The sequence below is a fragment of the Ciona robusta genome, chromosome 14 (assembly GCF_009617815.1).
Source record: "Ciona robusta chromosome 14, ASM961781v2".
NCBI classification, from domain to species: domain Eukaryota; kingdom Metazoa; phylum Chordata; class Ascidiacea; order Phlebobranchia; family Cionidae; genus Ciona; species Ciona robusta.
Genome location: NC_143248.1, coordinates 358,559 through 379,378, shown reverse-complemented (window position 1 = coordinate 379,378; position 20,820 = coordinate 358,559). Strand labels below are relative to the sequence as shown.

At 35.9% G+C, this 20,820-nt stretch overlaps 4 protein-coding genes across 5 annotated transcripts; 1 reads left to right on the top strand and 3 right to left on the bottom strand.

Moving 5' to 3' along the window:
• Positions 1-1,298: 1,298 nt before the first annotated feature.
• On the top strand, positions 1,299-12,298 carry LOC149724650 (tyrosine-protein kinase Tec-like). 2 transcript variants are annotated; one of them, XM_089891912.1, is made up of 15 exons: positions 1,299-1,530; positions 2,077-2,172; positions 3,321-3,402; positions 3,800-3,961; positions 4,333-4,788; positions 5,719-5,780; positions 6,057-6,220; positions 6,659-6,796; positions 7,605-7,735; positions 8,159-8,290; positions 8,901-9,018; positions 9,532-9,697; positions 10,486-10,604; positions 11,369-11,514; positions 11,624-12,298. In XM_089891912.1, the coding sequence occupies exons 1-15, from the start codon at positions 1,393-1,395 to the stop codon at positions 11,860-11,862; spliced, it is 2,349 nt and encodes a 782-aa protein (XP_089748038.1). In that variant the 5' UTR covers positions 1,299-1,392; the 3' UTR covers positions 11,863-12,298. The 2 variants fall into 2 exon arrangements, with proteins under 2 accessions (XP_089748038.1, XP_089748039.1); XM_089891913.1 differs by lacking the exon at positions 4,333-4,788 and having other exon boundaries at positions 1,300-1,530.
• Positions 12,237-13,934, bottom strand: LOC149724649 (steroid receptor RNA activator 1-like). The gene is made up of 3 exons (XM_089891938.1): positions 13,599-13,934; positions 13,124-13,303; positions 12,237-12,672 (listed from the first exon to the last, which is right to left on the bottom strand). The coding sequence occupies exons 1-3, from the start codon at positions 13,920-13,922 to the stop codon at positions 12,610-12,612; spliced, it is 567 nt and encodes a 188-aa protein (XP_089748064.1). The 5' UTR covers positions 13,923-13,934; the 3' UTR covers positions 12,237-12,609.
• A 10-nt stretch (positions 13,935-13,944) lies between these two features.
• On the bottom strand, positions 13,945-15,525 carry LOC149724648 (elongation factor 1-gamma-A-like). Its single transcript, XM_089891933.1, has one exon. It carries the CDS (start codon positions 15,406-15,408, stop codon positions 14,167-14,169), a length of 1,242 nt encoding a protein of 413 aa, XP_089748059.1. The 5' UTR covers positions 15,409-15,525; the 3' UTR covers positions 13,945-14,166.
• A 3,792-nt stretch (positions 15,526-19,317) lies between these two features.
• LOC149724647 (uncharacterized) lies at positions 19,318-20,262 on the bottom strand. The gene has a single exon (XM_089891936.1). The coding sequence runs from the start codon at positions 20,260-20,262 to the stop codon at positions 19,402-19,404; it is 861 nt and encodes a 286-aa protein (XP_089748062.1). The 3' UTR covers positions 19,318-19,401.
• Positions 20,263-20,820: the final 558 nt, after the last annotated feature.

The following is a 20,820-nucleotide window of genomic DNA, read 5'->3' as shown; positions in this document are numbered from 1 at the left end:
GGTGTATATAACAGAACGGCCGAGTTATACCAATGTCGTTTACCGGAAAGATAAATTAGCTACATTAATATGCTTCCTGGCAATTGCTCAAACTCAGTGGGAACTAATGGGTGTTTAAATTATTAGCAATACTACTAGATCACAAACTGTGGAGCTATGTGGGGAGATTTACCGGCGCCGTGGCGTAGTGGTTAGCGCTCCTGCTTGTAGCCCAGAGATAATGGGTTTAAGGCTCGTCGCTGCAACCATTGTGGGCGTATGTGTCCTTGGGCAAGACACTTAACGGCGATTGCTCCAACCAAGTGTTCACTAATGGGTTGTCCAAATTAACAGCAATATAAAAAAAAATCCAAAAAAATAATCACCTACAAAATAACATAGGCTACACAAAGTAACATACATGGTAACTCGTAAGCTGGCACGAGGTGTTAAACCCGTGTGATAAAGACTCGTTTTCCGGCCACGCGAGGATAAAGTAAGTTACATTCTTCGGTCTATTTTCCCGTCCCATATTTAGTAAGCAAAAAACACTTATAGAATTATAAAACCGTGTTTTCTACGACTCCAGTAGACCGTTGGTAACTGTTTAAAACACGTTGGTAGTTGTTTAAAAGATATGAAAACTTAAATATTGTGTGGTGAAGATGTCCCATTTTACCCCACCTTACTGTATGACATGTTTACTGAGAAACAATATTTTAAATCTTAACTAATCGTTAAATGTAGCGGTAAAATTGTGTATACTTGAATGCCGTTGCCTCAATCGTTAAACAGATTCACAATATTACAAATTCACAGAAAATGCGCTAACATATTTACTTTTACAGTTGCTCAAACGTAACGAGCAAAAATACCTTCCATGTTTTTATATTTCTATGGTAAACGTGCCCATCCATTAAAGCCCAGCTCTCTTGTTATTTTCATTTTAACAATTCGTCAGCAAACAAAGTTATAACTTTCACTTTCGTGATTCTTTTTCAGTATATATTTTTCAGTAAGGGGCTTCTGTATATACAATGCTTGTTTGGACCGTTTTTGTTGATACGCGGTTTTAGGTAAAATTATTAAAAATGTCTTTTAGTTACTATTTGTTTTCGTTTAAATTAAAGGCACTAGTGAAGAATCCTCCGGTACATAACAGAATAGGCTGGTGGAAAGTGTTAGAGGTTGGTGGTTAGGGGTTAGTGGTTAAGGGGGTTAGGAGTTAGTGGTTGGGGGTTGATGGTTAGTGGTTATAGGAGTTAGGGGTTAGCAAATAAGGTGGGGGAGGATTTTTTACTAGCACCAAGTTATTTTTAGATTACTAAACTATTCTTTTTTTTAGACAAAATGGATTTATGTTGGTAATCTTCACCACATTGTATATTAGTATTTGTGAACTATTCTATAAATATGGAAGAAAATGAAATTAAAGTTGGAATGATGACCAAACGATCGCAGCAAAAGAAAAGTTATGGCCCCGTAAACTACAAGGAGCGAGTGTTTGTTCTTACATCGAGTAAACTTGCTTATTATGAAGGAACTATTTATGTGAGTATAATATTTGTTATTTTAACTTGTTGGGTTCAACATCTTAGCGTTCAACATCTTAGCTTTTGATCCAAATACACCATAAATAATCTTGCATTTGCTTTCCAACCCCTTTATTCATACAATGCTGTCGATTTGCTGTGATTCCCTTCGTCGTTGTTGTTTTAATCATATGATCTGTCGTTTTTGATGAGATAAATAAAGTATTTGACATTTATTTCCCATTGTGCATTTAATATTACAACTTGGTGTCCAATCTCAAGCAATTTTAAAACACATACAAAGTTTTTAGTTTAAAACTGTGAAGCAGATCTTCTGGAGATTTTTTAGTGGTTCTAAATTCAAAGGGAACTGAAGTCAAATTTTATCGTTTGTGTTTTGTGTAGATAGTCTTCACTAAGCTGAATTTACAATTTTTTTCGTTCAAAACTGTAGAAATACAAAGTAATAATCATGGGGGCTTCCTAATTAATCATGTGCGGTCTATCTTTTATGGCCACGCAAACTGAGTTATTTATTTAACTTGTATACTGTTTTTATTAACAGAAAAGAGGGAAAGTTAAAGGTAGTTTCCCTGTTTCAACCATTTCATTTGTTGGTCCAATAACTGACCGCGCTCTGAATAGGACAAGTGCTTTTCAGGTAAAAAAATGTGATTCTGTTATTTACCAGGCATAATGTAAATAACTTTTAGCAGTTTATCTGGTATAAAAATGTAGTGTATTTCCGATGTTTTAGCACCCTAGTTTTACAACTTAATAGAGCTATTGGTTTATTACCCTGCTGTTAGGTGTCTATACAAACAAGCAGAGCCAAAGTAAATTGCATTCACCACATTAATCAATGAGGTTCCCTATGTTTGACAACTATGAGTGTAATTGTATTTTAACAATGTCACCCCAGATTTTACCCTGCTGTTCGGTGTCTATACAAACAAGCAGAGCCAAAGTATATTGCATTCACCACATTAATCAATGAGGTTCCCTATGTTTGACAACTATGAGTGTAATTGTATTTTAACAATGTCACCCCAGATTTTACCCTGCTGTTAGGTGTCTATACAAACAAGCAGAGCCAAAGTATATTGCATTCACCACATTAATCAATGAGGTTCCCTATGTTTGACAACTGGATTTGGCTACTGAATAATGTCACCCCAGATTTTGTTAAATTTAATTAAACAATATGACACATTCACACATACATTAGTTTCTGTACCAATTCCTCCTCAATACAATAAGTGGGGGGTTTAGTTGTGAATGACCACCGTCATATAATTTGTAAAGTGAAAGTATTGTTGTCACACACCTGACGTTAGTAACTAGTATTGAAGAATCTTTTTAAAGGAAATGTCCCTAAAATAACCTGAATACAATTGAATGGTAGCTTGTGCTATTGTATCCACCATACAAGGCTGCTACCACACCAAGTTGGAGTATGTAATGTATATATAGTTCATTGTAGTTTTTCCAATAGTTAAATTACCATACAGCAACATTTTTTAATAAATTGTTTAAATATATATACTTTGTTAAACAAAGTATATATTTATTAACGTCACGGATTATTGTTAATTAACGTCAGATGTTTCAATTGAATTACTGATCGAACTACTATATTTTAAGTGCGCACGTCCTCCAGACAAACCCACGCAGGAGAGATTTTAAGCGCACAAGTTAACACCCCCAGTGTCCGCCGTTGCTTTGTTTATTACCAAATGGGATAAGAAAACAGAATGAACATGAACCATCTTACCCCGTTCATTTAATGAACTTTTATTTTATTTTCAGATAATTCATAATGATTGTTATTTATATTGTTGCGCTAAAAGCCTGGATGAAAGAGATGATTGGATGAACGCAATAAAACAAGGTACTACATAGGTTGCATGCACAAGTGAATATATCTTTATTGTACTGCGTTGTGGCACAGTGGTTAAGGAGCTTGCCACTAGCTCAGAACTTCTGGTTCCAAGCTTGATGCTGCTACCATTGTGGGTGTATGTGTCTTCGGGCAAAAAACTTAACAGCAATTTCCTCTAGTGGTCATAAGGTGTATGAGCAGAACACTTGTGTTATATTGACTATTGGTGCCTGCCATAGTAGGCAAAAAAACTTACATTTATTTTACCTTATTTTTTAAAATTCATTTTACATGCCATGCAAAAACTCAGAATTTTTTTTCTTATGCCGTCTTCGAAAAATGTGCTGTCCTAAAACCCCCTTAAACAACCCCCTATATCCACATTTGATTTAGTTATCATTGACAGCTTGTAGCATGCAAAGAAACTTCCTCCACAATCAGTACCACCCCAACATTTACAATGGAGGTATGTGGCAGTGCTGTGGGAAGCCGGAGAAGAATGCCAAAGGTTGCCAAACCAGCAGTGCTGATCATAGTGGACCAAGGTTGAACAAACCGCTCCCTCAAGGTATTTAGTTCAAGTTGAAATGTTTATTATATGTTGTTGCTGTAGGGTGTATGTTGTTTAAGTGTGAAAGAATCTTTTGACGTTTTGTTTTTGTGTTATTTACAAACACAGATTTAAACAGAAACATGTGGTTTATATGTACATGTTGTTGCTGCAATGTTTATGTGTTATAAGTGCGGAAATATCTTATGGCATTTTGTTTTATAATCATGAATATTATTGCGTGGATTAAGTGTCTTTTGGACGAGACACTTAAAAATATACTTTCAAATATAATTTGGAGGGAAATATTAATATGGTTTAAATTAAAATTTCTCTCCAAATCGTGTTTGTAAACTTGGCGAGAACAGTTAAAACCCCTTTATTACAAGATCATTTCCCACCAATGACAAAATACCCTGCTGGTGGTGTTGGGGTAATGGGGGGGTATTTTAAACACGAAGATGAGCCACCCCCTGTTCAACCACGGCAACACCATCATACCCCATTCCCCCCTATGCGTGATTACCCCCAAGAAGACGAGACACCCCCAGCACCCCCTGTACGGGTGGAGAAACCAAACAAACCGGTTGGTGATTCATCTTACCCCTGCAAGTCAAATAATCTCCGATTCTCGTCCCATCAACCTCAGCACCACGCACCATGGCATGCGCAGCCTCAACCCCAAGCCTCAAACCATCATCATCATCAAAACTCACGAGACAATTTACTACTCGAGCCACCCGTAAGATCCTATGGTGCCGGGTCACAGTATAAAGAATCGCTCACGCAAGCACAAACCATTAAGCCGGCTCTGCTTAAAAATTATCTCCCAGTAAAGTTGAAAGGTCAGCAAAATCAAGGGTTTTATTTTCAAAGATAAAGAATGATTTTGTTCGTAAACTTGCGTGGGTTTAGTTTTGATTTCTAAGTAATTCGTTATCATAGTGCATGCAGTGAGACATACTACTTTCATTGGCTTGCGTCGTAGTGGTTAATTCAACCAGGAAGTAAATGGCATGAATTTAATCATCACTGTGTGTGTGTGTATGTGTGCGTGTGTGTGCGTGTGTGCATAGGCGCCAAACATGGGGGGCAGGGTGGGCACGCCTACCCTCAATTTTTTACACTTATTCAGAAAACTTTGAAACAAATTTAATTATTCATGCCTCTCCTGCATTTTAAAAGTTATATATTTGTGTGCGTGTGCATACATGTGTGTGGGAGTTATTAACTTTGTTTGTTTTTTAGTTTTTAAGATACATTGATTTGTAATTGATTGTAGTGATTTAATAATTCTTTTTTTCGCATGCAATTTTCTTTTGTTGTGAAAAATAAAATAAAAATAATTAAAGACATTCATGTAGTTTATAATTTCTATTATATGCATTGTATAATTCTATGTTTTGGTATGATATCGTAAATTATTATTTTGTTATTATGGAATTGTTATAAGTTGTTATTTGTTTAAATTGGTTAGTGACTTTTATCATATGTTGTTATAGATTATTATAATATTATTATTATAGTGTGGTGGGGGAAGATGGAACACCTTGAGCGCATAATATCCAAACATCCTGATCCTGTTTTAAACAATTAACAACGGTATATGGGAGTCGTGAGGATACGGTTTTATAATTCCTTAAATGTTCTTTGTTTACTACCAAATGGACGAAAAAACAGAATAAAAAGATGTCCCATTTTCCCCGCCCTACTATATTATATCATCTATTATTATATATATTACATACAATCATTCATGCATTATATCATTATAGATTTGAAAGTGACACAACAACAAGATGAGACCGATAGCGTTGTTGCTTTGTATGATTTTGAGGTAAGCTATATATTTAAGAACAATATATTTATATATGTATAAAATTTTAGATTTTTTATGATATTTTATACCAAAGTGTTTAATATACTTTAATAAGAAAATATGCACTGAAGGATTCTGCGCAATTTTAAAGTTTATTTTAAAAAAAAAATATTTAAAAAAGGTTATATATATATATATTGTATTTTTTATAAAATATTTTTCATTACTCGTTTTATTTTAAACTTTATACCTCTTTTAAAGAACTGAAAAAAATTTAAATAACTTGACTCTCAGCCCCAAGAAGCTGGTGATGTAGGATTAGTAGCGGATGAGGTTTACACTGTGTTGGAAACAAGTCGACCACATTGGTGGAAGGTTCGCAACAAACGAGGGGAGGAGGGGTACGTGCCGGCAAATTATGTGAAGTATCGGACGAAAGATGGTTTAGAAACAATGAGGTGAGAAGCATGTTTATAATTTTCGGTTAAAAATAACTTGTTTTTGGGTCAAAAATAACTTGTTTTTGGGTTAAGAATGACTTTGTTTTTGGTTAAGAATCATATTTTATGATTTTTGGTTAACTAAGTAGTTTAAGGGTTAAGAATATGTTGAAAGTTTTTCGATAAAAATCTATTTCATGTTAGTGGATGATTAGTTAGGATTGCTCCTCAACATGTGCGGTTATCTTTCAGGAAACCAGAGTGTTCTGTATGTTATGTTTGTTGGTCAGTTTTAATACAAACATAACAGCCCATACGTATGACACGATCTTCTATTTAAACGTTTCAAATTAAAAATTAAAACCAATTTCAGTGATGTGAAAAGTTGTTCAACTAGTAGTCATGTTTGTATTGAAATCTAAATTTAATTCATTTTGTTTATTTTTTTACCCACAGTTGGTTTCAGCGCGATATGACTCGACAACGAGCCGAATATTTATTAAAGCAAGATGGAAAAGAAGGGAATTTTATCGTTCGTAATTCATCCCAGCCCTCCGTGGTTTATACTTTATCTATCGTTACTAAAGGAGGACAGTAAGTTATAGGGCTATGATTTCCTGATGTAACTCATTTATCTTGGCATGGCGGGGTGTTGTTTAAATATCATTTTAAAAAAGGGGGCATTCGTGTTGAAAATTAGGATTAAATATGTGGCAAAGTCTTGCGTCAGTGTATTTTTCCATAGAAATAAAATAATGAACAATTTCGAGCGTCTTTATGCTTTAATTTAAATTGATTTTAGCATAGAGACGTTTGTGTTTCTATTTACAAATTGGGATTTTTTTCATGGTATGCCCCTTCAAAGTTTCATTGTGTTTATACCGGATACAAAACAATGATTATGCAACTTACTTTATAACAAAGGGTACCGGGTTCAAAGCTTGATGCTGCTAGTGCTACCATTGTGGGATTTAAATTTAATTAGAGGTCAAACAACCAAGTATTACAAGTGGAAGATAAACCCACAAACTTCTGTACCTGATTCTTGTCTCACTATTTCCTATAACTTTGAGCTGTGTGGGTTATTATTTCTTTGATATTTTAACATTTTACTTGAGTAAAGAAAATGGTTGAGCCGATAAATAAACATATAGTAGTGTGGGGAAGATGGGACACCTTTTCTTTCTATTTTACTGTTCCATTTGCTAGTAAACAAAAAACATTCAAAGAAATATAAAAACCATATCCTCACGGCTACCATAGACCGTTGTTAATTGTTTAAAACACGTTCATGATATTTAAATGTTATGTGCTGAAGGTGTCCCATCTTCCCAAACACTGCTATATATTTTACAAAAAGTTGATTAAATCACAACTTACAATTTATTCATATTTTGCACAGAATTAATGGACCAGCTATCGTGAAGCATTACCATATAAGAAAAAATCAAAATGATGAATTTTATCTTTCGGAAAAACATTTCTTGCCAACTATAAAGGAATTGATCAACTACCACAAACATAACGCTGGAGGTGTGGACATAATGTTTACATCTTGCTATACATCAATATTTGATTAAGTTGTGCAAACAACAAACCAAAACTACATTGTGTAACGTTGTGTAAATAAGTGACTGTACAGGTTTTATGCTGTTTTATAAATGCAGCCACAGCCAGGAAAAGTATTGGTTTAAAAAACGTTGAACTCTTTTTAATAAATTCCTCTTTTTGCCAAAAACTGCCTTTCACACTTTGATTGATGTACTTTCGTGAGAAATAACTAAACCTTACAAAACAATATGATGTTTATTTTAAAACTTATGGTATGTTATGAAAGGCCAACCTTGGATTAAGTTAAAGCATAAATCCCATAACCCCAACAAAGACCTCTTGTAGTGTGTGAATACACAATACAATATTATTGAGACACACAATTAAAATCAACTTTACATACAGGTTTAGTTACGAGGCTACGGCAAGCTCCAGTATCAATAGCGGGGAATTCCCAGCCAGCCACCCATCTGTTCAGCAACTCACATTGGGAGATTGATATCAACGAACTACAGTTCATGAAAGAACTTGGAAGCGGTAGGTTAATATTGTGTTTATGGTGGAACAGTGGAAACATTGTTTTTATTGGTTTAATTGGTTAATTGTAGTTTTTCTTTTAATTTCTTATTGTGTTAGTTTATCTGATGTTTGTTACTGTAATCAAATAAATGTATGGTATTTATTATTAACGCTCTTTTAGAGTCATGTGTTCACAGGTAAATAAAATTCTGTAAATACTTCTTTGTGTACTACGACTACCAAATGGAATTAAAAATAAAATGAAAACTTGTCCCATCTTACCTCACCCTACTGTATTGTAATATCCTATATTACCCCATCCTACTATACGTGGCATCCCATCTTACCTCACCCTACTATATTGTGGTTACTTATATTACCCCACCCTACTATTTTGTAATATCCCATATTACCCCACCCTACTATATTGTAATATCCCATATTACCCCACCCTACTATATTGTAATATCCCATATTACCCCACCCTACTATATTGTAATATCCCATATTACCCCACCCTAATATTTTGTAGTATCCCATATTACCCCACCCTACTATATTGTAGTATCCCATATTACCCCACCCTTATATCGTGATATCCCATATTACCCCACCCTACCAAACACAGGACAGTTTGGTGTGGTTCAACTTGCATCAATACGTGGCAAACAACTGGTTGCTGTGAAAATAATGAAGGAAGGGACGATGGAGGAGGATCATTTTATTGAAGAGGCCGAAGTTATGACGTATGTGTTTGGATTATTCTTGTTTTATGTCGATCATTATATTGTTTTGTTTATTCTGGCGTAGCGATGCTATACTAAAAGTTATGTGTCCTGCTATGCACTCAACATGGGTACCAAAAAACAACAGCCCAGATTTTCTGCACTTAATTAATTAATAAACATTGAAACAAAATTTGTTCCACAACCATATGCATCCAACTGTCTCTACCTAAGTTTGGTGCCTATGATGCTAGAAATAAAAACAGCGACCAGAAACCTCAAAATTTTAGCAGTTGGCGTCATAAATTTTCTGCCATTGCAGTTGTTATCACTGCGGGGAAGTTGCTTTAAGTTTGTGTCTTGCCCAAAACTTACAATGTGTGTCAGTTTAGCATTCAATTTTGATTCAACACTTTTGCCCAAGTAGTTTTTACTCTTAGCGTGTTATAAGAACTGTCGTTTCCCCGCCAGTCATGTACGAAACCACCGATATTCATTCATTCAACAACTTGATATTTATCTTACTTTGTTCAGTAAACTGACCCACCCGAACCTTGTTGAGTTATACGGGGTTGTCGTGAAACAGCGACCGATCTGTATTGTCACTGAGTTTATGGAAGAAGGTTGTTTGCTGGATTATATTCGGAAACATACGCACCTACAGAACCATCCGGAAACTTTACTAGATATGTCTTGCCAGGTATAATATATATGCTACCTACTATAGGCACATGTACATTACATTTGCTAGGAAAATGTACAGGGGGTATACACAATAAATTTACACAACATTTGCTAGTTGCTACCATATGTACATATGCACCACATTTGGCACCAAAGGGAGTTTCAAATTTTGAAAGAAGTCAAGCCAATGTTTGCTACTAGGGCAAGACAATTGACAATAATTTCACTTTAGCAACACAAGACATAGTTTAAACTGAAACAGATATTCCGGCTTCCTGCAAATAGATTTGACCAGAACATGTCAGTTTTTAAAGTCAATTCCAAAGATATGTTTTGTGATTCACTTTCGTGATATACCAAATTTCACCCAAAACACACTTTCATTTTAAAACCTTTTTCCTTATTAAACAAAGTAAACTGTTAATCAAACATAAGGGCTGAAAAATTATTGATAGAATGTAAAACAGACATTTTATATCAATAACACAATCAATTGAAAGTAAATATAAATTTTATTTTTAAATCATGAATGGCCTAACATGGAAAATAAAATATTTGAATCTTGTCAATCTATGAATATGCATTTGAGTTGCCACGTATGTAACTTTTTGGGTGATTGTGTTTTGTTTTTTTTATGTATGGATGACATTTAGACAACCCTTTCTGTTCTATGTGGGTGAGGTCCTGCAGCATGGGACACCATAGTGCTGGTTAAGCACTCATAAATGGACCACTATACTGACTAAGAGGTGTAATAAAGCATTCATGCATAATATATATCCTTACATGAGCTTTATATTCCAGATATGTTCTGCTATGAAATATCTTGAAACAAATAATTTAATTCATCGTGATCTGGCTGCAAGGAATTGCTTGGTTGGGAAAAACATGTTGGTGAAAGTAGCCGACTTTGGTCTGACCAGGTACATTGTGTGTGAATGTATGTAACTTATTTATCCTCACATGGCGGGGCAATGACAGTCTTATAACACGGGTGTTCTGTTTTATACACCTCGTGCCCGCTTACAAGTTACCACGTATGTAACTTATTTATCCTCACATGGCGGGACAACGGCAGTCATTATAACACAGGTTTTCTGTTTCATACACCTTGTGCAAGCTTACAAGTTACCACGTATGTAACTTATTTATTCTCGCTGGTGGGGCAACGACAGCCGTTATAACACGGGTGTTTTGTTTCATACACCTTGTGCCCGCTTACGAGTTACCTCGTATGTAACTTATTTATCCTCACATGGCGGGACAACGACAGTCATTATAACACAGGTTTTCTGTTTCATACACATCGTGCAAGCTTACAAGTTATCACGTATGTAACTTATTTATTCTCGCTGGTGGGGCAACGACAGCCGTTATAACACGGGTGTTTTGTTTCATACACCTTGTGCCCGCTTACGAGTTACCTCGTATGTAACTTATTTATCCTTGCAAGGCGGGGCAAAGACAGTCGTTATAACACAGGTGTTTTGTTTCATACACCTCGTGCCCGCTTACGAATTACCACGTTTGTAACTTATTTATATTGGCGGGGCAACGACAGTCTTAAAATGCATGGCGGGACAATGACAGTCGTAAAACACAGGGGTTCTGTTTTAAACACCTTGTGCCCACCTATGTAAATTTGTGAATGTTGTTTTTTCATGTATTTTTCATAACATTCCACCAGATATGTTCTTGATGATGAATACACCAGCTCGCTTGGGAGCAAATTCCCCATCAAATGGGCGGCCCCGGAAGTTTTGAACTTTACTAAATTTAGCTCAAAGTCGGATGTTTGGGCATTTGGAATTCTAATGTGGGAACTTTTTACAGGTAGGCGTGTTGCAAATCTTGATTTTTATCCTTACCTTGTATTTTCCACCATGAAGCCCATTTTACTCTAAAGCTTAGCACATGTGTTATTAATTTTAATTTTTTACAGGAGGCAAAATGCCGTACAGAGCATTAAGCAACACTGAGGTTGTAGAACGAGTTGCCGTCGGTCATCGGTTGGAACGACCACAAAGTTGCCCTCATGATGTTTATCTACTTATGTTGAAAACATGGGACATGGAGCCAGAAAAACGGCCGTCGTTTGAAATCCTTTCAATGGAAATTGAAGATATTGTTGACGTTGTGAATGCAGCGTGCATGCCAGAGGGAATGTACGATGTGGAGTGAACAGAAATAGTTATGCAGAAAAAAGGTTTAAAAACTTTTAGCGTCTCATCTTGTACACCGGTGTGTATTTTACATTCACTGATAAAGTCTTGACAGATGGTGGACAAAAGTAAGAAATACTATGTTAATTCCAGATGAGCCGCTAATAGATTATTTACATCATGCCTGGTAGCAGAAGTAACATAATCAAGTTTGAACCAGCATTTCTTCAATTGCACTTTTACTGTGTTTTGTGCAACTAGATTGCACATTATATTTCATTTGATGTTTTAAGGTTATTATTTTTTATGTTGGTTTCTTAATGTTTATTTTTAATTGAACTCCAGCAAATGATTGCTGGGTACGTAGAAGGTACCATTGTTATTACTGTGCAATTAAGCGATTAGATTTATTCAGTGCAATTTGAAATCAATAAATCCTGGTTACTAATTGAAAACCTTGAATATATAAAGTCTTGATTGGTAGGAAATATATATATTTAAGTGCAGAGGTAATCGATCAATTCAGCAGAGCATTCAGCAGTTGTTGTAGTGTTATTCGCTACTGCTGCAGGAAAAAATACTAAACTACTAATTGTTTAATGCATATTAGAGTTGTTTAAAATGCATTTTCAATTTTCTTGAGAATGATATTGCAACTTCAAAAACAGGCATGAGGAAAATTGCCGTGGTAGGTTGAGTTTTCGTGGCAATTATGTTGCTGCTTTGATGCGAGGTGAATTTCAAGAGTGAAATGTTTTAGATGACTTTAGTTTTTTAGATTCCTTAATTCACTGATTAATCTTTTGACTCCAACCATCCAGTTTCGAACCTGCAACAAATAACAAGATCAATCGTCATTGTGTTGTATGTGTCCTTCAGCAAGATACAGCAATTGCTCCAACCCAGTGCTCCCTTAAGGGTTGTCTAAATTATCAGCTACATATACAAAAACAATTACAATTACTAAAACTCGTAAGCGGGCACGAGGTGTATGATACAGAACACCCGTGTTAAAACAACCGCCGTTGCCCCGCCATGCGAGGATAAATAAGTTACATTCGTGGTAACTCATAAGCGGGCACAAGGTGTATGAAACAGGGCACCTGTGTTATAACGACTGTCGTTGCCCCGCCATGCGAGGATAAATAAGTTACATTCGTGGTAACTCATAAGCAGGCACGAGGTGTATGAAATAGAACACCCGTGTTATAACGGCTGTCGTTTCCCCGCCATGCGAGGATAAATAAGATCCATTCGTATAAATTTAGGAACTTTCTTACTTCTGACACATGATTACACATTAATTCAACATGAATATCCCAAGCTTGTTGGTAATTATGGCCAAGTAATTCTTTAGTTAACATTTCCATCTTTGTAACCACATCCTTTGACACATCTCCTGCATCCATGCTGTTTTGTAGAAGTTCAAGTTTCTTTCTTATATCTTGTGCACCCGATGTCTAGGGTAAACATGCATTGTGAATATGAATGTAACTTGCTTAACCTCGCATGGCGGGGCAACAACAGTCATTATACCCTGGGTGTTCTGTTTCATACACCAAATATTTTAGTGGGTGATTGTTTTTCTGTATGGTTTTCCATTTGCACTAATACATAAACGCCCACAATGGTAGCAGCGACCAGCCCTGAACCCATGCCATCTTGGTCATGCCAACCTTTATGTCAGGGCACTGGTCAAGTGTAGTTATATGTCTCACATAAGAAAGCATAGGCTGGTTGTACTAAAACACATACCGTGCATTGCTCTTCACAAATTTGTGTCAAATTTAACAATTCACCGACAATATCCACAGGTTCTAAACCATCATCATCAGCATGTTCAGGTGTTTTATCATCTACAGTACTTGTGATGCCACTTGATACGTTCTCGGGCAACATAATCGTAACTTTGCTGTTTACGTCGCTTATAGTTGGTGTAAATAATGGCACAGCTGAAGTCACAGCTTTCGTTTCATCAGTCAGATGCGAAACCCTTTTATTCAGTAAGTTACGACGTTTGGGTGCGTTTGCATAAGCTAGTTTTGGTGGATCATTCCATCCAGGCCCACCAGCCTCCATTTTAATCCTACTGCTTAACAACCTGCCATAAACAAACAAACCACCACTTTAAACTGTTACCACTTTTTACTAGATTTCAATATTTAAACAGTTGCACAAAATATTGGAACATATCAAAACGCGTATTTACCATTATACAACGAACGAAATAAAAATTTGAAGGCATTTTTAAATCACCATTTTCATGCGACATTTTCACAATTAACCCAGCGGTTCAAATAACCCAATTTTTCAAACAGTAAAGTTATTTATACATTTTCCCGTCAATGTAGTTTCTTCCTTCAAAATCACCCTCGCATGCGAAGAATTCTTTGATAGTTTTCTCATCCGCTGCGTTGTCTAAGTCGAGCTTCGACCATTTGTAACTTTCGTAATCTGTTTTCCAGTCTTCACACAACTCAAAAGCCAGTTTGTCGCCCAACCAAACCCAAATGCCGTCAATGTCAAATTTTTTGTCTTTTTCCAGAACTAAAACAACTGCAAAAGCATTTTTGCGCATCTTTTCCAGTCGTTGAAAAGTACCACCGATTAAATTGGACGCCATAAAATCCTGTTTAAGTTGATCAGAGTATTGGTATTTGCCTCTCCAGATCGAGTAGGTTTCTTTGGGAAAATTTTCGATGAAGTACTTCCATGCAACAGGGGCATCCTGATTAGAATAACATCTCTTCCAAGCATCCATATCGAATGTGGGTTTTGGAGAATCAGCCCACGGGTCTTTCTTTTTCTCTGGTGCCGGCTCCGCTGGTGCAGCAGCTGGTTTAGAATCCCCTGCTGCTTTTTCTTTCTTCTCGGCTGGTTTCTTAGGAGTTGGCTCCTTCTTTGCCGGTTTCCCAGATATTTCGTTGAACTTTTTGGAATCGAACTGCGCCATCTTCGTACAAAGATTGACCTCTCCGAGGACGGACTTAAATTCTGGCTGATTGATCAAGGTAACAAACCAGCGGTTAACGTTCCCGAATGGGGCGCGGAAATCTGGGTCCATTACATTTTTGTACAACATAATCAATGTACAAGCCATTGAAATATCTGCTTGGGTAATTCTTTCACCAACTAAATACGTGCGGGTAAGCAAGTGGTTATTTACCATTTCCATGAGTGATTTGACGTCCTGCTTCGCTTTTTCTGTAGCTTGCTTATTGTATTGCATTATACCGAGCGTTGGGAACACCCACGTGCACGCAGACGGCAAGAACTCGTTGTCGGCGATTCCAATCCATTGCAGAACCTCAGCTTCGTTATTGTTGCCTCTAGTAACTTCATTCCCAACATAATACGCAATCGCATTTGTGTCAAACAATTTTACATCTCCGTTTTCGTACGCCGGCACTCGGCCCAACGGGAACTTTTTCAGAAAATCTGGGCATTTGTTTGTTTCGCCGGCAACGAACTCTGCTAACTCCAACTTCACCCCGCTGTATTGAGCTGCAATTTGGATCTTTTGTGCGCGAAAATTGTCTGGGTACGTATAAAGCTTTGCGGACATTTTTACCAGCTTATACACGACACTTTTGAACAGAAAAAAATCTTCAAGCGTTGACACGTGTAACGTATTGAACACGGATGAATGGTCGAAGTCGGATCGACAGAAAAACGCAAAAAGTTTGCGCAATCCAGTGGTTCCGTGTTTAAATATAATATATATATTTTTTATTTATCTCTACGAATACAGTAACAAAGATCAGATTATTTAAAACAACGAACACAAGAGAATTAGCAGCAAAACGACAGACTCTATATACATGCTACGGGTAAAAACTACTTCAAAATTGTCAAAATTCATAAATTCTTGTTTGTTAGCACAAGTATAAATAAGCATGAGATGTAATTAACGTTTAATTAACGAAAAATTAACATATGCTATTTTGCAGACTTGTTTAAAAATGTATATTCGTTATCGCAGAGAATATTCTTGTATTGCACCATAGAATACTGAACATAGAAAGCCGACCTCATTGTTGTTGCATTATGACGAAATTTTCGTTACGGTTGAATGACACTCATTCCTATAATTACGCTTAGTATTGGAACAATACGTCAATACGTGCATATAATATTAGATTAATCGGTTTACATACAGAAATACTATGGCTCCTTCTCATTGTTCGGTTCCGGGTTGTTGCTACAGTCATAGCAGATCAAAAGTATTAAAGGAAAGTTGCAGGGCTCTTTTTTGTATAAGAAGACCCGAATTAGCCAAAGATAACGCTGAGCGTTGCCATCGAGAAACACTGACTAATTTCATCTTGTCAATGCGTGATGTGAAGGGGGGAGATGTGATTAACGAAATGTTGAAAAAAGAATCGTAAGTTTACGTTTATTTATTTTCTTGGTTAAACTAATGAAGTAAAAACAACCAGACTAATAAGTTTTGTCATAATCCTATTTAGGGCTGCCATATGTGAGAATCACTTTTTAGAAAGTGACATTATAGTGAAAGGTGTAAGAAAACAGCTTAAGATTGGTGCAAAACCAAGAAAAAATTTACCGAAGGTATCTGGACAATTTACTGGTTGTCCAAGAAAAGAGCCAGCAGTGCGTGAAGATCTACCACAAAAACTCAGATACAGTTGTGTAGCTGATTTACAGAAAGCAGCAAACAAACTGTCAGAAAAAGTGAAAGGTACAGGTTTATTTTATACATAACAAACAATCATTTCATTAAATCTGCAGTTAAAGTGTTATGGAATCTTTATTGTGTTTTTTTCTATAATATGTAATTATATTATGAATCACTAAATTTCAGAACATTGGATTTATTATGCCTGGAAGTCATTTTTTATTTTGGAATATAAAGAACAGGACACAATACTGCCTCGAATCCGGTAAATCAATACTTTGGTTGATTCTCTTTTTGAAATTATTTTTATTCTAATTGTATGTTTTTAGAATTGAATTTGATTCTAATGCTCACATCACTGCTGTAGCATTGTCTGGATGGAAAGTTTCCAATGCCATAAGTCTTTTGGGTAATGGTCAACTTGACACTTTGTACAATGTGCTATGTAAGTATTGTAAAAGCTAAATTTTAGAAGAATTTTGCTTATCACAACCTATGTTCTAGGTGAAGCAGAACGTCTGACCTTGTGCCAAGGCATTGAAAAACATATCAAGGGTTCTTTGGAACACCCACAGCTGGTATGGGATGGGAACAAAATTGAGACGTCAAATATAATTAGGTCATCTAAATGCAATATTATAGGTAATATGTGTGTACTTCTAAGATACAAGTTAAAGCAATCTCACTATGATTGTTTCTTCATTTGATTCTTTAGTGTCATCGCTTCGTGATGTTCCTGTATGTGTTGAGTGCTCAAAGTATGCAAATGTCCAAGATGTTCAAAGCCAAGTTGAAGTTGACAATCAAATACATGAAACTATTAAGGTTTGTGGTTAGGATTATTTTGTTCATTGATTCACTGGGTTTGTGTTTAGGTTGTCTATGGAGAAGAAGAAAAGAGTCTGAATAATTGGCACAAGATGTTTTACAAAAATCAAATCAGCAATGCATCACTGTCTATACATGCAAGGAGATATCATCCCGATGTAGTGCGTTGGGCACTTGAGTTATACTGTCGCTCTCCTGCTGCATATGAGCACATAAGAAGTAGCAAAGCTCTGGTGTTGCCATCAATATCCACTATAAAAAGTTACAGGTACAGATTTAACTTATTTTGCCATTCTAACATTTACTATAAAGAATAGTTTAACAAGGGGTGTGATAACTTATTTTCGGTAGAAATTGCATACCTTCAACATCTGGGATCAGTTCAATTGCATTGGCTGAAATTGAACGCGTGGCAAAAGATAATGAAGAGCTTATAGGTTACCTTACATTGGATGAGATGAAAAGTAAGTTGCTGCTGTAAGGTGTACTCCATGTGTATTATTGTCATGTATTTTTAGTACGAGAAAATGTTGTTATTCGCGATGGAATGTTGGTGGGATTTTCAGAGCTACAGCCACTTTCAGACAAACCTACTTTAGCAAGTCACATACTAGGTATTCTATGGCATTATACTAATATTTCAACAAATTCAATATGTAATTTTTTTAGTGTTTTATGTAAGAACTGTGAAGAGAGAAGTGTCTATTCCACTAGCTTGGTATCCTACAAATGTTACACCGGCATATCAGATGGCAATTATTTTTTGGGAGCTCTTGAATGAATGCGAAAAGCGGGGTCTACAGATCCATGCTGTTGTAGCTGATGGTATGTCAGTTAACAGACGCTTTTTTAAACTTGTTAGTGGAAGTTCCACAATTCCATTGGATCAGCCATTCACTGCTCCAAATCCTCATGCCCCAAGTCGACCGATTTTTCTCTGCTCGGATCCATCTCATTTGCTCAAAGTAAAGCATATTTTCAACTTATATGATTCAGTGTAGTTAGTTTTATCTTTACAGACCACAAGAAATTCTCTCTTGTCCTCGAAACCAGGTGGTACAAGGTATATGAACATGAGCGGCTTTGATGTACTGTGGACACATGTTATTGACCTGTATAAAGAAGATCAAGCTTCTGAGATTCTTTCAAAAAGTCTCCTTACATCAGAGCACATTCACCTCACCCCTTACTCAAAAGTAATCTAATTTAGGGTATCACTGTAATTTTTTTAATTTTTAATTTGTGCAGATGAGAGTTAACCTGGCAAGAGATGTTCTCAGCTGGCGTGTTGGCAAATGCCTTAGTACTATGGTGGGAGCGCAGGGGACATCAGAATTTATTCTCATGTTTGCGAAGTAAATATTCTTCGTAGTCTTATTATTTTTGTGTAGCATTTGTCCCAACATCTAGTTTTAAACCACATTTGAAATTAACTTTACAGATGGTTTGATATTGTCAACTGTAATGCATCGTGCCCTATACGTGATCCTAAAGACAGCAGACTTTTATGGTTGCAAGATAACTTTGTGAAATGTTTGATTGATTGGATGGTAATATCGTGTTATTGTTTCACTGAGGTGTTTAGGACTTACTGAGATTTATTTCTTAGGTTGATGTCAAAACGCACCATCGTGGGGAGGGTAAAAGGCTTATGGCAAAACCTACGTTAGAGGGACTTATATTTACCACACAAAATTTCATTTCTTTAACAAAACGTTTGCTGTCAAGTAGTTCATTGGAATATGTATGCTTGCATTCTTTTACTCAAGATGTACTTGAAGCATTCTTTGGAAACTTGGTATGAAAAATGACGTATTGAATTGCGATTAAAAATATTCTCAACTAAAGTTAACAAAAGTTTTTATTTTTAAGCGTCAAATTGGTCGAAGATCTGGAAACCCTGATGTTTCACAGGCTGCATATGGAATTCAGCATATTACTGTTCGGAAGGTGATAAAAAAAGTCAAGGGTTTAAATGGTAGCACTACTTTTGGCAAAGAAAATGCATGGACAGAAGTTAGTGATATTCCACTCCCAAAACGCCCAAGAAAATGAAAATGCAAATTGGTAACAACAGTATTTTTAACTTCTTTACATTTTATTTAGTTCTTTTCTAAGACTATGTGTTTGCCGGTTGCAGGTTTTAGACAATCTTTCAAATAACTTTTTGGAAAAAGCATAAGATAGTAATCGTATAAATAAAGTAACAAGATAAGTTGTTAATTTTAAGACAACATTATTTTCTACCTCACTTCGATCAACTATTCGGTCAACAAAGTGGCTGAATGTAACATCGTGTAAAATTTTACAAGTAATCTTTTTAAAGTCTACAGATGAAATATCACTGCACTGCTGTTTCACCAAGTTATATGTGTACAGCAGAAGATGGTGGTATTCTGTTGATGGATTCCTTAATGATCCAATCCTTTGTTCAAGCAGGGGTATCATTGATCCTGATGGATTTGTGGTGCAAAATGAATTAATGACACTGTAATCGTTTTCAAATTTTTTAGATGCCTTTTTTAATGTGAAGCCTCCAATATACTCAATGACATCCTGTTCTAGTTCTGTAATTTCAGTCTGTAATACTGTGCTTTCTTTTTGTATTGGCTTTACAATTTGCTTCATCATACTCAAAATTGCCACTGATGCCTGCCCATTTTCTATTTTTGATAAAAAAAAACTTGAAGCATTTGTACAAATCAAAGGATATTGTTTTATAATATGTTCCTCATTTTTATTTTTTGCAAATTCCATTATCCAAGTTGTTACTTTTTGTAATCCAAATTGTGAAAGTGTAAAGTCGGGGTTCAGAACTTGATTAACATACGTTATGTCTTCCTCTCTAATAGTGGGATCAGGAGTCGTGGATTGCACTGATGACGATAAATTACTTTCAGTATCCACGTCGGTAAATAGCAGTTCTACAATAACGTCCTCTTGTACATCCATTAGGACCAATACTGCACCAAATATTAACTACTACTGCTGCTGTTGGATGCATGAAATACAGTGCGTTAATGTATTTTTAACACCGGTAACAGTTTATTAAAATAAGTAAATTAGTTTGAGTATAATTTCGAAGCTACACGGAATACTATAACATACCAACAGGTAAAACCATAGTCCGTATATAAACATGTCTGGGTCAAACGATATTTATTGCAGACGGCTATTCTGGCAATCTCATTCTGCTGAGTGTCACTCAACCGTGACCGAGACAATGGAGCATGGTCGGTTGGCTTTCTATGTTCAGTATTCTATGATTGCACCTATACATCTATTTGACGATCTTTTCTGTGCACGTAGTGACAATACAAATTCATTTTTCGTCAAACAGTTTTTTTTCCGTGATTTTTCCGCATGTCTTAATCAATATTAATTCTCGCATAGTCTTTATTCTCATGACGAAGTAAAATCAATGTGCATAAATTCATGAATTTGGAATAAATTTAAAGACTTATAATCGCTTACAATATAAATCCAAATCACGAAACATTGTGCGTTTAG

Bases quoted from the DNA above. Each gene is read 5' to 3' on its own strand.
- LOC149724650 (XM_089891912.1), top strand. From the start codon at position 1,393: ATGGAAGAAAATGAAATTAAAGTTGGAATGATGACCAAACGATCGCAG. The intron at 7,736-8,158 runs GTGTGGACATAA...CTTTACATACAG, and splicing joins CCACAAACATAACGCTGGAG to GTTTAGTTACGAGGCTACGG. The intron at 9,019-9,531 runs GTATGTGTTTGG...TACTTTGTTCAG, and splicing joins GAAGAGGCCGAAGTTATGAC to TAAACTGACCCACCCGAACC.
- LOC149724649 (XM_089891938.1), bottom strand. From the start codon at position 13,922: ATGGAGGCTGGTGGGCCTGGATGGAATGATCCACCAAAACTAGCTTAT. The intron at 13,304-13,598 runs GTATGTGTTTTA...TGTTTACCCTAG, and splicing joins TTTGTGAAGAGCAATGCACG to ACATCGGGTGCACAAGATAT. The intron at 12,673-13,123 runs GTAAGAAAGTTC...TATTTGTTGCAG, and splicing joins TGTGTAATCATGTGTCAGAA to GTTCGAAACTGGATGGTTGG.
- LOC149724648 (XM_089891933.1), bottom strand. From the start codon at position 15,408: ATGTCCGCAAAGCTTTATACGTACCCAGACAATTTTCGCGCACAAAAG.
- LOC149724647 (XM_089891936.1), bottom strand. From the start codon at position 20,262: ATGGATGTACAAGAGGACGTTATTGTAGAACTGCTATTTACCGACGTG.